Source organism: Micromesistius poutassou (assembly GCF_964030765.1).
Source record: "Micromesistius poutassou genome assembly, chromosome: 17".
Lineage (NCBI taxonomy): Eukaryota > Metazoa > Chordata > Actinopteri > Gadiformes > Gadidae > Micromesistius > Micromesistius poutassou.
Genome location: NC_140287.1, coordinates 9,372,657 through 9,388,201, shown reverse-complemented (window position 1 = coordinate 9,388,201; position 15,545 = coordinate 9,372,657). Strand labels below are relative to the sequence as shown.

At 50.7% G+C, this 15,545-nt stretch overlaps 2 protein-coding genes across 2 annotated transcripts in view; one reads left to right on the top strand and one right to left on the bottom strand.

Moving 5' to 3' along the window:
• ttll5 (tubulin tyrosine ligase-like family, member 5) overlaps positions 1-656 on the top strand; it is a gene marked incomplete at its 3' end in the record, with an annotated part of 41,248 nt that extends 40,592 nt beyond the window's left edge. Inside the window, exon 30 of the mRNA XM_084481726.1 lies at positions 435-656. Coding sequence (XP_084337852.1) covers positions 435-656 — 222 coding nt within the window. The remainder of the gene's footprint in view (positions 1-434) is intronic.
• Positions 657-14,487: 13,831 nt separating this feature from the next.
• Positions 14,488-15,545, bottom strand: part of tgfb3 (transforming growth factor, beta 3) — a 12,315-nt gene continuing 11,257 nt past the window's right edge. The window contains exons 6-7 of the mRNA XM_084481910.1: positions 15,283-15,436; positions 14,488-14,704 (exon numbers count right to left, since the gene is read on the bottom strand). Of these exons, the coding sequence (XP_084338036.1) occupies positions 14,546-14,704; positions 15,283-15,436 (313 nt within the window). The 3' untranslated portion in view covers positions 14,488-14,545. The remainder of the gene's footprint in view (positions 14,705-15,282; positions 15,437-15,545) is intronic.

Sequence of the window (15,545 nt, the reverse complement as noted above, 5' to 3'; positions counted from 1 at the left end):
TGTCAGGGGGGAAAGGACTGTTTTTATTTTTACTCCTCCAGGCAAGCTTTCCTTCCTCTTTTGATGAGCAATCTTGTCTTAACTAGCGGAGGAAGAATGCAGGGCATGTTTTGATTAGGACGGCGTTTCTTCTTTAAGCTCTGCAATAATTCAAGCTGAGGTTTTTCATTTGTCGTAATGACCTGGCGGCCAGTTCCCTCTCCTCTCATACTGTGATGGTTGATATGCTCAATTAATCAAATCGCTAAACCCACGTAGACAGATGAGGAAGTCAAGCCATTTTGGAAAATCTTTCTGTGTTTGCTACACTAAAGGTGAATACTTCAAAAGCATATTCAATATGCTATATATATATCTATCAATAATCAGTATTCATTGAATATATTCAATGCTGAGGCTGATGTCCTAATGCAGTTTGTCCTACTCCATCCTAGGCCCTGTTGCTGGACCCCACGAGTATCCAATGGCCCCGGGCCCCTAACAACTCCCCTGCACACCCTCCTGGGGGCCAACCGGTCTGCACCAGCACCACCCAGATCCACGACCCCTCTCTGCACCGGCCTGGAGGCCCCGGGAGGCCCCCACTCGCCCCCAAGCCCCCCAGCGGTTCCCGGGACGGCCTGGTCAGGAAGACGGAGACCCAGCGCCTCACGTAAGACCACCGCTGTCGTTTCAGGAAACAAAACCCAGCGACTATCCAGCGCTAATTTGGCGTCTTCTCTGGTGTTTGAAGTGGGTTTTTCCCGGGGCAGCAGGCTGATTGGGTCGGTGAAGGGGGAGGGCGGGGGGCGGGGGGCCGGGGGGGGGGTGGGGTTGAGACAGGGTCCACGGCATCCGGGGGTCTGGTAAGGGAACGGAGAGGCCCAGTGGGAGCCGGGTGAGTACGTGGGCGAGCAGAGTGCTTCCAGTCTTTTGGCCCGGGGCTCTATCTGCCTCTTCAATAAACAACGGCATCACAGGCCTGATTTCTGCGCGGCGCGTAAACACGATGCGGTTCAGTGACGGGGCCGCCGCTCACGGCGCGGCCTGAACCCTGTTTGGTTTGGAGATAAGCTGAGGAGCACACAGAGAAAGAAACAAAAATACGAGAAGAAGAAGGAGAGGAGTCAGGGGGGGGAAGCGGAACTGCCAGCTGTTTCCCACGGTTGCAGTATGACTTTATTGGCCGTCATCGTCTGTCCAAATTGCACAACGGTCAGTGATAGGAGGCGCTTGTTTGTTCAACGCACATGGCCGCCGCCGCGGTGGAGGAGGAGGAGGAGGAGGAGGTGGAGGTGCTGGCTCATTCCCTCCTCAGCAGGCCGGGGCGAGCTGGGAGGGCTGTGAGTGTGTGTCTCTGTGTGTGTGTGTGTCTGTGTGTGTGTGTTAACTCGGCGGATGACTCATCAGCCCCGTACCTGCTTCACTGCCTCACCACCTGGGTGTCCATTGTCCAAAGCAAAAGCAAAGCGTTTTTTGCTGACTAACAGTGGCAGTGGAGCTGTGTGTGTGTGTGTGTGTGTGTGTGTGTGTGTGTGTGTGTGTGTGTGTGTGTGTGTGTGTGTGTGAGTGTGTGTGTGTGAGAGCTGCTTAATGAGGCCAGGCAGGAGAGCCCAGACCGAGACAAGGCTGTGTCTTTGTTACTGTGGGGACAGGCGTCTCTGTCTGCTGGCCACAGCAACACCCAGAGCTGAGCAGGAGGAAGGGGCTTGAAGAGTGTGTGTGTGTGTGTGTGTGTGTGTGTGTGTGTGTGTGTGTGTCTGTGTCTGTGTCTGTGTGTGCGCGTGTGTGTGTTTGTCTGCGTGTGTGCACGTGTGTGTGCGCTCCTGGCCCTTGCTGTGTTTACCCTCTGCATGTGGAATTCCTGAGCCCCCTCACACTCTCCACTGTCCTGCATGTTTGCGGTCGACCGGCGGACTGGGAGAGTGTGGGAAAAACGGAAGCTTCCGGACCAAAAAATGCACCGATGGAAACGAGGAAAATAAAGAATCGAGACCGGGGAGAAGAAGGAAGAATGAGAGAGAGAGAGAGAGAGAGAGAGAGAGAGAGAGAGAGAGAGAGAGAGAGAGCATTTCATCCAGAGTGGAAGGGGAGATTGTTAGCAGAAAATGCCGGGATAATGGGTTACTTCCTTTTGTTTCCCTGTGTTCCTGTTATCGGGGCAATTCAATTCTTCTGAGTTATCATAGCACATCTGAAAGCCATCCCGCGCTCTGCCCCCCCCCCACCACCTCATAATGGAATCACTGTGTGCTAGGCGTATGAGTGTGGGACCAAGACTGTTGAACGAAACGTCATTACGTCCGCAAACCAGTTTGTAGGGCAAACCCAAACCCAACAAAAATGATAAACGGCAGTACCGACCCCCTGGGAGTCTGCTTCCTCAGGGAGTCTGCTTCCTCAGGGAGTCTGCTTCATCAGGGAGTCTGCTTCCACAGGGAGTCTGCTTCCTCAGGGAGTCTGCTTCCTCAGGGAGTCTGCTTCCTCAGGGAGTCTGCTTCCTCAGGGAGTCTGCTTCCTCAGGGAGTCTGCTTCATCAGGGAGTCTGCTTCATCAGGGAGTCTGCTTCATCAGGGAGTCTGCTTCCACAGGGAGTCTGCTTCATCAGGGAGTCTGCTTCATCAGGGAGTCTGCTTCATCAGGGAGTCTGCTTCATCAGGGAGTCTGCTTCCACAGGGAGTCTGCTTCATCAGGGAGTCTGTTTCCTCTGGGAGTCTGCTTCATCAGGGAGTCTGCTTCATCAGGGAGTCTGCTTCATCAGGGAGTCTGCTTCCACAGGGAGTCTGCATCCCCTAAGAGTCTGCATCCCCTAGAGTCTGCATCCCTGCTTTCGATCCACTGCAGCCGCTGCATCCTCCTGCCGTCAGCGTGTGCTGGTCATGTGCATGCGTGTGTGTGTGTGTGTGTGTGCGTGTTAAAGGGTACAGCGAGTACCGAATGAATGAACACTAAAGTAAGGAAACATTGCTGAGTTCTCTGTTTGTGTTGCCTCTACTCTGTCTGAATGCCTGAATGATGGTAAAAAATAAAAGCCTCTTTATCCATCAGGCTGGCGTCCAAATGCAGCTTTGTCAGAAAACGCACACTCAGCCCCTGCTCCCCGTTTGGACAGCATCGACGTTCGTTTCCAACTCATTACATTATTGCGGTTCATTAACGTTGGCTGAAAAACTGAAAAAAGGTAAAGACAAGCAGCAGCAATGGAGAGGCAGAAATGGAGAGGCTTCATGACATCGGCGGCACGCCACTTCATCACGGTGACACTGTTGTTATTGTGCTTCTCGTGCCGAGGCCCTGGCTAGCATGGAATACATATGTAGCTACATCATCCTCCGGGCAGGAGCCTCCACTCTATCACTGCACCACAGCTGCCAAGCAGGGAGGCTGCTAGGCCTCAAACGGCTATGACTTCAGTCAGGGGGATTTGAAGGGAGCAATTTGTAACTCAAATAAGCAAGCGTTTTTGCTTTTTTTGGGGGGGGTTAGGGGGGGTTTTGTTTGCAAGGTTTTGGCGAGTACCGTGGCTGTAACTAGGGCAACCCGGGCCTGTCGTGTGGCATTACTAATAAGGTGACAATTACGGCAGCACTATTACTGTCAGCCATGCCGCTGCCTTCACTCCCTATTAGTCTGCGGTGGTTCCTGTCACGCCGGGCCTGTGTGCTCACGGGAGCCGCCGCCAAAAGCTGTGTTTATGCCTGAACTCTGTCCCCGGGGGGGTGCCCGTATGAATTACACGACATGTGGGTGACCTGTACGCACACAAACCACCCCCCCCCACCCCCCCTCCCTCCATGTCCCGTGTACAAACGCACAACCGCATCATCCGGTGAAAACCCTGCTTAGGAAGGGCACGCCATGAACTCTCCCGCCCGCTGATTGGCAGACACTCGACCAATGAGGTGATGTGGAAGAAGGTGAGGAGGCGAGTTGGTTTGCTTGGCCGAGCCTTGCTCGATTTGAAAGGAGTTGCTTCCTGTGGCGCGGGGCCACACTTGAAGTGGGGCCTGTTGTACTCACGCTGGGTGATGCTATGAAAGCTCAACTGTGCAGACTCTTACAAGGAGCCAGTGTGTCCCTCATTACCGCCTTAAGTCCCTTTTGGCCGGGGCGCTGTTATGGGGCGAGAGGGTAATTCCAGCTAAGCTTTATTTATTGTTCTCTCCCCTGAAAAATGCTAAACAGATTTATTGTATAGGGTAAGGGTCTTATTTCCCTCTTTTTTCTCCGATGTCTTACGATTGCCCTACGAGAGCTTATTTATAATGGCTGGGTGTTTGTTTAGCCATGATGCACAGCAAGCTATTTCATCAGCGGAGCTTTTGTAATGTTATTTGTGGGCAGCTTGAAGCTCTTTGTGAGAGATGGCTGATTTAATCCTAGACCAGGTCATAACAGTTCTATCTATTTGCATTAGGGCTGCTGGATAAGGAGGAGGTGGAATCTACCTAGTCCAACGGATCACACCCAAAAGAACATGTCAGTCATGTGTCAAAAAGGCAGAACTTTACTTGAATTGAAACCGGTTGTTGCTTGAAATAATGTTGTGTACAGCTATTGGCTCAACCAATAAGAGTCAAACTAACTTGATTGAACTTACCGTATTTTTCTATCCCGATTTTATGAATCAACACCATTCGCTGCCGCTTATTTTACAGAGCGGCTCATAGGTCGATTTGGCAAACAAAATAAATCTGTGTTGTTTTTAGGGATTCAAGTGTGATGAAAGTGATGAAACACAAAGTTTCAAATGCAGTTGTGATGTAAAGCCCACATGCTCATTTACATTAGAGGTTTGAGAGTAAAAGATAACATCTTCAAAACATAAACATTGGCATCACTTCATAACTGACCATAAAACAAGGAAGACTGTTTTCCACAACGTGCTCTCAGTCCATGACCCATAACTCAAAGCCTCTGCGTCTAAATGACTCGCCTGCAAAATGAAAGATGCCTTGTTTTCTAAATCTGTCAGAAAGTGCAGGGTTTTACTAAAGCTTGAATCAGCATTATCTCCCATTACCCCCGGACTCTTACTCAACCATCAGCTGACAGCGGCGCGGTCGCGGCCTCAGGGAATACTGTACTATTTAAACCATTCGGTGGCGGTTTCACGCCAGCATTGAGCGTACATGTAAGTATTTGGGTTGTGGGCAAAGATGCGGTTTATACAGCTTATTTGTGGTATTTTGAAACATACAACCCCATTTAACCGCTGCTGCGGCTTATAGAAGATTCAGCTTTATTTTCGAAGAAATATGGTACTCTACACTATTTGAAGAACTATTCATTCTTAATCCCAATAGTTTATACATTGGATTTAAGGATGAATAGTTCCCTAATAGCATGGCAGCTGAAGCCACACTGGGTATTTCTGAGAATTCTGGGAATAATTCAAGCAAATGTCAGATTTCTTCTTATTTTTTGACAATCAACAGCATATACCCATCAATACAAAACATTCTCATTCTCCTTCTCAGCAAATCATCAAAATCATCCTCAGAATGATCAACTCTCAAAACAATAAAATCAATTGAAACTATCTACAGCTGCAACCACGAATCACATCCTGGCACTGAGTTTTCCTTGCCCTGTGTGTGTATATATATATATATATATATATATATATATATATATATATATATATATATACGTTATCTTCTCAATCATCATGCCAGTGTGAAAGAGTATGTCACCCTGGACGGCTACCAAGCTGCTGGAATGTCTCCCTTCCCCATCACAATAGCTCATGAGAAGCTCTCGGTAAACACTTAACTCTCCACTGGATGTAAACACACACCGGCCTCTATGGACTGGAAACCTAGCAAGCCTTTAAATCTTCCAATGCCAGACAGGTGCATATAGAAAGCAGGAGGCTTTCTCCCTTAAGGTGTACACATGTTCCAGAGGTTTCTTGCTATTTGAATGCATACAATAATACATGAGCTTAAAGGATTTGGCTGGTTTGTTCAGAGCCCGGGGTAATCGTTGACATTAGTCTAGGGTTAGGTCGAGACCATCATTTTGTTAAACTCAACCCCTCCTTCGGTGATGGAGCTTTTCGGAAACTGTGCCGTTAGCGAGCCATTGACATCCATTCCAAACGAGCGTTCAGCAGCTCCCATAGCTGTATCTTCATTCTGTCCAACACAAGCTAGTGCACACCAACTACCCTGGCCAGGTCGTTTTCTCCACTTGTGCCCACAAATAACCAATCCCCTAGATTTAATTCAGAGTTTACACACCGCTGTGCATGCTCACAGACCGGGAGACTGAGCGCTGAGTGGTTAGGATTCTTCCCTTTTCAATGTCCTTGTTCCTTGCTGCGTCCCAGTGGTTGCAGAGGACTGGCCCAGCAGTCGACCCTCTAGGTAAATTCGTACAACCGGGAACTGAGCCCTTCGTTTTGATTCAGAAGGGAATGCTTTGGATGCCTTCCAATCAGGTGAACCCATCCCGCCTTGTTGAAAATTGTTCTGCACTCAGTTATCACACTGCCTGTAATGCAGCCGCTATCTTCGCACTGAATTGCACTGAGGTGTGTAAACCCAGAATCAAAACTCTACATTTGTTCGTTATATGGCACTATTGGAGGATACAACCTTGCCAGGGCAGTTTGTAAGTGCTTACTTGTGTTGGATAAATACAAATATAGGACTATGGGAGCTGCCTAACACTCCCTTAAAATATACAGATTTCTATGGGTCACCAACTGCCTGCTTTGTCCACGCCTACACTGCGGGAGGGGGTGAGCTGAACAACATCACAACTGATTTACATCTCGACGAAGTGGATGTCAACCTTTTAACCTGGGGTCTCAACAAACCCGCCGAATCCGGTAAACGGCAATCAGAGAAATCAATCCTATTAGACCCAATAAGACCCAATGCTTTCCTGGCCGCTCAGATCAGCGCACTGCTCTGGGTGGTCCCTGCATGTCTTCTGAGGAGGCTTATCCCTGTTCTGACTCACTCTGTCACACTTAATCTGCCTCTCTCTCTCTTATCTCCTGTGCAATCAAACAGGCAGACGCCCCCCAACGCCCCCACCAGTGGAGCGACCGCATCTAACGGCCAGCGCACGGTCTACAAGAGAACGGGTGGGTCTTTAGACGCACACACACACACACACACACACACACACACACACACACATTTAAATGCTTTTATTTTGATCCACATTTACAAAGAGGGGAAAAAAGATCCAAACATTTTGGGAAGAAACACTGATAATGTGACATCATTAGATTCATCAAGCTTCAAGCCTTTGCAAGGCCTACATGATAAATTAAGTTAACACACACACACACACACACACACACACACACACTGTGGCCTCTCCAAGCCGTGTCAGCGATAACAGTCGCGCATAGCAACCATTCCTCTATCAAGGACCGGTAAACACTGTTGGGTATTTTTAACCCGGGCCCCTGCGGGCCAGACCGCACACAGGATGGCTTTAAGTTTAGCATCTCAAGGACCTCGCCGTGAGGGCCACCTTTCCCAGGCCGGTCGGGCCTTAAAAGGTGGCCGCTTCATCACTGCAGCAAACACAGAACCACCTATGTGTCAATGCCATGGGACACATCTAAACTGTAGGGCTGACTTTACGCAGGGCGGATTCTCCTGTACGCCCCGCTCCTGTACGCTCTCCTCCCTAGAGCTGAGGATGCGTGACGTTGAATAAGCAGTGAAAGCGCGGGCATCAACACTTTCTAAAAGCTTCTCAGCGCGCTATAATCTAGTGTTTGTTTTCCATGCTGTCTTCCATGTGTCCAGGCCTAGAGGTCATGTGAGAGCGAGGGGATGCGGTGGTATGACTCTGATGCCAGCTCTTATGAGATCCAGGGAGAGGAATACTGTTACTGGTGTTTCCCATCTGTGGACCATCCTCCCCTCAGCAGTAATTGCTGCCCAGCTCCCCAACTCACGATCGGCCTTGCACCTGAAATCACACGAAGACATGCTGGAAATAGACTACTGCTATGCAGTGTGTGTGTGTGTGTGTGTGTGTGCGTGTGTTTGTGTGTGTGTGTGTGTGTGTGTGTGTGTGTGTGTGTGTGTGTGTGTGTGTGTGTGTGTGTGTGTGTGTGCGTCTGCATTCTGTGTTGCGTTTTTAACAGATCTGTTACAGGTTGTTAATAACACAATGTACAAACAAGTTGCAATGACTGTAATTTAAACGGTAACTCTTTAACACAAGTGGGTAATGAACAGGCACCAACAAATTGCCTACTTTTAACTGGGATTGTTTTTTTTGTGTTGAGCTAATTACATCTTGTAACCAGGATGTTAAACATGTTATTTAACTCTTTTGCGAGGGTTAGGGGGATTTCCAGGAGATCCTGATATCGTTCCTCCCTCACTAAGCCCGTGAGATTCTTTCACTGGTGCTTTCTGCCGTTTGCACACTTGGCGCTAATTAGCAGATCCAGATGGCGCACCCATGATTCCAGGGACAACCTTTACAACGTGAACATGGATTTTCCATCTCTGTACTTATTACCAACTAATCATCCGCAACAACTGTTGCGATTTTATTGCCCACTTAGTACTGATCTGAACAGTCAAGGGCTTCTGCACGTTTCTAATGCGGGCTCATTCCATCGTCGCTGCACCGCTCTTTTCCACTCTGGTGCCCCGTTCAACGAGGGGTCGTGTCGAGTGTTGAGTTTATTGCAGTAACAATAATATTATGGTATGTTCCATTTTTTTTGGTACAGCGAGTGTAAATCTGTTTGCCCAATTAGGGGGGTTCCCCGTCCAATCACACTCCTCTCGCGCGTTTCAATGAGCCAATCGCAAATGTTGAGCCTGATGCCGGCGTCGTATGTTGCCGGTCAGAGGAAAGGCGCGGTGGGGTTTGTTTATGTGACTGAGCTGCAGCAGCAGATTCACACAGCAGCCGCTGCTGAAGCCACAGGAAACACACAACCGTCCACAACCCTTCCACAACCCTTCCTCGCTTTGTCTAAGTTGGTTTTGCGCCTTGTTTTCCTCTCGAAGGATCAACGTTTGTGTGTAGGTGTGAGGGCAGGGTCCCTGTCCAATCAGATCCATTGGTGCTAAGGGCGGGCTGCGTTCAAAGCAGGAAACAGAGACGGGAGTGGTGGGGGTGGGGCTCCGCGCCGAGGTAAAGGTCCGGCTTCAGAACCGCTTCCCGAAACAGATCCAGTCACGCAGTTCCAGGGAGCTGTGGTGGGGACGGGGGGACGGGTTGTTGTTAAAGGACCACAGCCTTTGTGGGGCTGGGGAGTGAGTCGGCGGGGAGTGAGTCGACGGGAGTGAGTCAGTGTTTTTCCGCCTGCCCGGTGTGCCTCTGTAGGGAGATGACGGCGTTCCCCTGATCGATTCTGACAGGGAGTTAGAGCTGCTCCTAATGGACGGCATTCTCTATGATCAGCTGTCCACCAGCATTAATTACAGTCTCTCGCTTCTCCCTCCCCCCCTCCCTCCCTCTCTCCCTCTCTCCCTCTCGCTGTCCTCCCCCCTTCCTCTGTTCTCACTCTTTTCTTTTTTACCTTGAAGTCTTTCTCTCTCGCTTACACTTTTATTCCCTCCATTCCCGGTATCTTGCTTGTATAATACTCCCTGGCCTTTCCTATCTCTCTCCCTCCCTCCCTCCCTCTCTCTGTCTCTCCCTCCCTTTCACTCTGTATATCCCACTCCCACCCCCTCTGTGTCTCTCTACCACTCCGTCTCTCTCTCTCTTTCTCTCTCTCTCTCTCTCTCTCTCTCTCTCTGTCTCTCCCTCCCTTTCACTCTGTATCTCCCACTCCCACCCCCTCTGCGTGTCTCTCTACCACTCTGTCTCTCTCTCTCTTTTTCTCTCTCTCACTCTCTCTCTGTCTCTCCCTCCCCCTCCCTTTCCACTCTATCTCTCTCTCTCTGTTTCTCTCACACACTTCCTCTGTGACCTCCGCGTAGCACCGCCGGTCATTTGGGATACGGGGCAGGAAGTGGAGTTTAATGAGGAGGACCCGTCGATGCTCATGAAAGCAGATCATATCCACTAGCCACATGCGTTTTTTAAAAACCCCTCGCTTGAAGTTTGCGAGCGCTCGGCCGACGGGCCCCGAGATTTACGGCTCAGTGTTTGAGAGGGAAATGAGCGCGGAGCTCCTGCCAGTTCAACGGGTTCCTGATCATGTCGGGGACTTAACCTCTCCTCCGCAAAACGAGCCACTCGTCTGCTCGTACGGACCCCTCGCCTCATCAGGAAGGAAGATGAAGATGAAGGTTGCTGGCTGTCAACCCTGTCAGACTAGGTCACGTGTCACAGCGTTCAGGCTGCTTCATAATGTTTATTTATTGAGGATGTACTAGCAAATGTACTCAGTCGGTACCTGTGGCACCAAGAGTCCCCAGGAGGTAGGGATACACCGTTATGCGTCAACAGCGTTAATCATCTCATGAGGATCAAATGGTAAATGGTTAATGGACTGCATTTATACAGCACTTTTCTAACCAGTGGCCACTCAAAGTGCTTTACAATATTGCCTAACATGCACCCATTCATGCACACATTCACACACCGACAGCGGAGTCAGCTACGCAAGGCGACAGCCAGCTGGTCGGGAGCAGTCAGGGTGAGGTGTCTTGCTCAGGGACACCTCGACACTCCTCGAGCCGGGGATTGAACTAGCAACCTTCTGGCTACCAGCCAGCCCCGCTCTACCTCCTGAGCCACTCAAGTTTGGTCATAACAGAGCGTCACTTTTCTACTGTACGTTCCCACCACTTCCAGGAGCCACTTCTTAGCCACTTCTTACAGCCACCGTTTCCATGGGGAAGTGATGCGTTGTGGGCCGACGTCAGAGGGAACCCTCCCCTCCCCCTCCCGCTCACTCACAGGCCTTCTGCTGAGCAGGAAGAGCGCGCTGCCGGCCGCCATGTCATCAGATCGCGCGCCCGTGCGTTGGGAGGCGTTTTCATTTTCCTACTCTGTCAGGCCTCCTCCACCTCCTCCTCCTCCTCCTCACAGCGTAGAGCAGCACCAAAATAAACACAGTCTGCCGAGCCGGGAATGAAAGGGAATACTGTTAGGGAGCGCAAACAGGGCCGCTGCTGCTGCTGCCCCGACCGTACTCGGAATTCCTCTCCTACTGGATGCTTGGCGAGGGGCCAGAGAGTTAGCCGGAGGGGACGGGGGACGGGGGACGGGGGTGACCATACTGGGGCTGACCATGGGCAGACTGGGCCGATCCCATTCTCACCTTGAGCGTCGTGGCGTGGGGGGGTCCGCCCCTGAAATGATCCATTTATAAAACGATGGTCCTCCTAATGATACTGTTTTTTTTCTCTTATGGATTCTCATATACTTCAGCCAGAGTTCATCCCTCCCTCTCCCCGTGTGAGGAGGGACACCCCTCTCCCTGGGACGCGAGTCCCGGCTAACCCCCTGTGTGTTTCTTCCTCCAGGTCCGTCTGCGTACAGCAGGCTGTTCCACGCTCAGGAGCCCCAGCTCAGATGACATCCAGGGGAGGAGACCGGGGCCCGGGCCCCGCCGGCGTGCTGGCCCGACCGCTGTCTATGCATGTAACCCCCCTATGTATGGAGCTGTAGAACTGTAAAACACAAACAATCTGTTAAGAGTCCCAATTGTCAGTTTTAAGGCATAAGAGCTATGGCATATACTGTTAGAAAAATTGCAACAGCTTAACTCCACCTGATGGCAAGAGAGCACTGGTCTGCCCACACTCAAACACACACACGCACACACACGCACGCACACACACACACACGCAAACGCAGGTGTCTTCTGCCAAAGAGAAACCCACCCACAGCAGAGCAGCGTGTGAGTGACACCTGACGCAGAGCCCTATTATCCTCTCGGTGACACCGCCGCAGGCGTGTAAGACGATCGGCCCCAGCCCAGGAATGCCCTGTGGCGCGCAGGTCGGGGATTCTGTTGCGCAGCCCAAGGTCGGGGAAAGGCTCCCCCCCCTCCTCCTGTCAGCCACACACACATCCAGCGCCCCCCGTCAACATAATCTTCCCAGACCCGTCTTAAAACAGTTGTGCCCTTCTTCATCCCCCTCCCTTGCTGCTGGTGCCACGCCACGGAGAGCTCTAACTGACGGACGGCCCGCAGCAGATGGCCCGCGGGCACTAGGGCAGGGGGACAGTCAGGCAATAAGTGTGTGTCTTCTGAGACACTTAACCCCCCCCGCCGCAGCCCTACTACAGTAGCTTCACGAAGAGTAGCTTGTTTACAGTCGAAGCCTGGTGAGGCGTACACCACTGTATGAGACGATTCTGTCGGAGGGGAACGCTGTGGTCGATTCTACTTCTGGTTTTCTAGATCTCGCCTCAGAAACCTGCCGTGGTGCTGCCAAAAGCAGACAGTGTCTGCTGGTTCTGTTGTAGTGCCCTGTCCTTTTCTAACCGAGAGGCCAACCGGTCCCCCAGTCCAGAGCTTTGGGCCTGAACTCCCAACGGCTGGGCTGAGGTGCTGGAGGCCTTCTGTGTGTTGAGCATTAAAGTTTGGATGAGGTTGCTTGAGGCCTTTGCAAATGAAATGCTTTGCCATCATCACTGTAAAAAAAAACCAACAACCTTGTTCTTGCAGTTTTGTGAATATCCCTGTAGAATGTACCATTTTTGTGGGTCTTTATATTCGTATGGACCATGGACCAAGGTTTTTTGATTAAGATAAAAAAAAGAAGGACTTATGTCTGGACTCCCTGTAGCTCCTAGCATGACGTCATCAGATGCCTGCGTTCACCTGGGGGCTAACGAGAGCCTAGGGGTTTACTTGAAGACCGCCTGGCCCAATGTCGTGCACATCTGTTCACTTATCACTGTATAGCGAAAACACTCAGGGTTTGTTATTTAGTAAGTGTTGTGTTTACTTTATTAATAATACTTGAATATACTTTTTTCCAGACTTGGAATGCAGTAAAAAGGTTTATTTGTACTTGGTAGTTGTAGTTTTGCAAATTTGGTATACTATTGTATTTGGATGCCTTTTGGCATTTTATATTGTTAAGTTATGACGTATTGAAATGTCAATGTTTATATTGTGTGTGCATGCCGTGTTACAGCATTCCTAGAATCCAAACGTGTCGTGTTTATGAGGACGGTTAAATCTTTGTGAAACCCAGTTGTTTTTATGGCCGTGTTTTCAGCTCTCCGCTGGTGGTTTGTTTGAAGTGTCTGGAAAAACCCAGCGCCAAACTGGGGGTGGGGGGGGCATTTAAAACAATACTTGTAAGAAGCAATACCGGCGTTTATTGTTTAGGAAACAATAAAGTGTGTCGTGCTACTTTGGGCGAGCAACGCCGAGAGTCTCGGCCGTTTCCTGTCTGAATGCACGGCCTGACCACGCCCACTTTGTTGTCTTTGGTCTTTTCAATGAATACGCTCCAACACTGCGACTCAAGCACAACAAAGACATTCTTAACACTGTCCATATTTTAATAAAAAAAAAAGTGTTTCCAAGAGTAAGAAGAAAAACATTTAGTGACCTCATGAAGATCCCAACTACATGATGTCGTTGTCATCAGAAAACGCCAACACGTTGCATGACGGACGTAAACAAAATCACGACAATACTATTTTGAACCAAACACATTTTCCAGCATCGTCTTTTTTCCCTAAGATAATTAGTTAAAGATTTTTTTTTTTTCAACAGCAATGAATCCTATGTTAACAGTGTAGGGATGATGTAGCGCACCCAACGCCATGGTAACGACGTCATGATAACGAACGCCACGGTAACATGTACAGGGTGTATGTCCTCCGTGTCCGGGTCATGCATCCTAGGTTTAGGGATGTGTATCGCTCTGAGCACACATTAGTGTTTGATTTACCCCTTTTTGCTTCTTTTTTCTTGTACATATTAATCATACACCATACAGAGTTTGCTGTCCACATGGAGAGTCAGTTTGGCATTTACAACTGCAACTGCAACAGTCCTTGAGTTTGCAGTGGTCATGGAAGAGGACAATGTTCAGGTCCTCTTGTCATTACGTCTGTGGCGTGGAATGCCCGTTTCTGTTACGACGACACAAAGGTACAAGCGGTTTGAAGATGCGGGGACTAGCAGGGGAGACAAACGCGACCGGAAGTCCTCTCTCTCTGTCGCCGCGGGGATTTCCCAGAGTGTCGTTGGGAAAAGCTGTGCGTTGGAAGGTGATTCTGCATTCATGCTCATGCCATCAGACCTCAAGTCGAGCTGCAGGCCTCTTCTCATTATCTAACGGGTTTCCATGTAGGGGAGGGGGAGGGAGAGTCAGAGAGAGAGAGAGGAAACATGAGGTGACGGAGGGGCGATGGGGTGGGTGGAGGTGGACAGAGGTACTCATGAAGGGGGCAGCATACCCCCCTCACCCCACCCCGTCCCCCTCCCGCCATCCCTCCTGAGCGGTGCTTCCTTCCCGACTCCCCCACACCCCTTGTGAGATCAGTTGGGGGGGGGGGGGGGGTCTATCTTGGTTGGGGACGGGGCAGGGCGGGGTCGGTCTGAGGTCCTGGAGTCCTCCCGTCTAACTGCACTTGGGAGGGGGGGGGTGGTCTCTCTTGGTCGGGGGCGGGGGCGGTCGGAGGTCCGGGGTCCTCTCGTCTAACTGCACTTGCAGGACTTGACGATCATGTTGGAGAGCTGCTCCACCTTGGGCGTGCGGCCCACGTAGTACAGGATGGTGAGGGGCTCCAGGTCCTGGGGCACGCAGCAGGGCGAGGCGGACGCCTCGGGGTTCAGGGTGTTGTAGAGGCTGAGGAGCTGCGGAGACGGAGGGCAAGAACACATTCGCATTTAGCAGACATTATTTTTTGCAGGTTTTTATGCTTTTATTGCAGAGTGAGTTAGACAGGAGGGTATTGGAGAGAGAGGGGAAGACATGCAGCAAAGAACCTTCAAACCCAGGGCGCTGCGGTAAGGACTGAGCCGTAATGGTACACGCTCGACCCAATGAGCCACCGGGGCGCCCTAAGCAGAAGCTGTTATCCAAATTGACTTATGGCTCATACACACATTCACACACCGACGGTGGAGTCAACCATGCATGTGTCAGCCAGCTCGTCTGGAGCAGTTGAGGCAGGGTGAGGTTTCTTGCTCAGGGACACCTCGACCCTCAGCTAGGAGGAGCCGGGGATCGTACTAGCAACCTGCGGTTACAAGGCATGCCTCCTGAGCTATGCCGACCCCAACACAGCCAAAGACGTCAGTGAGCAACGCGACGTGGTTTCATCCCAATACAGTGGTGCGTTATACAGTGGGGTGGTTAGACAGTGGCACGGTTAAACAGTGGCATGGTTTAACAGTGGATTGGCGGCCATCTCTTTTTTTGAGGTCCTCACCGAGCTATGGGTGGTGTCTGCGCTGCGGAGGTAAGGGCAGGGGCCGGAGCAGAAGTTGGCGTAGTAGCCTTTGGGCTCGTGGATCCACCTCCAGCCCAGGTGCTGGCGAAAGTCGATGTAGAGCGGTCTCACGCAGCAGTTCTCCTCGTAGTTGCTGCAGGAGAGCAGGAGGAGAAGCATGTGGAAAAAGACGAAAAGATCACTTCAGAATTTCAGAACAAAACACTATTATGAACTGTGTACATTTCACTGCCAATGGCATC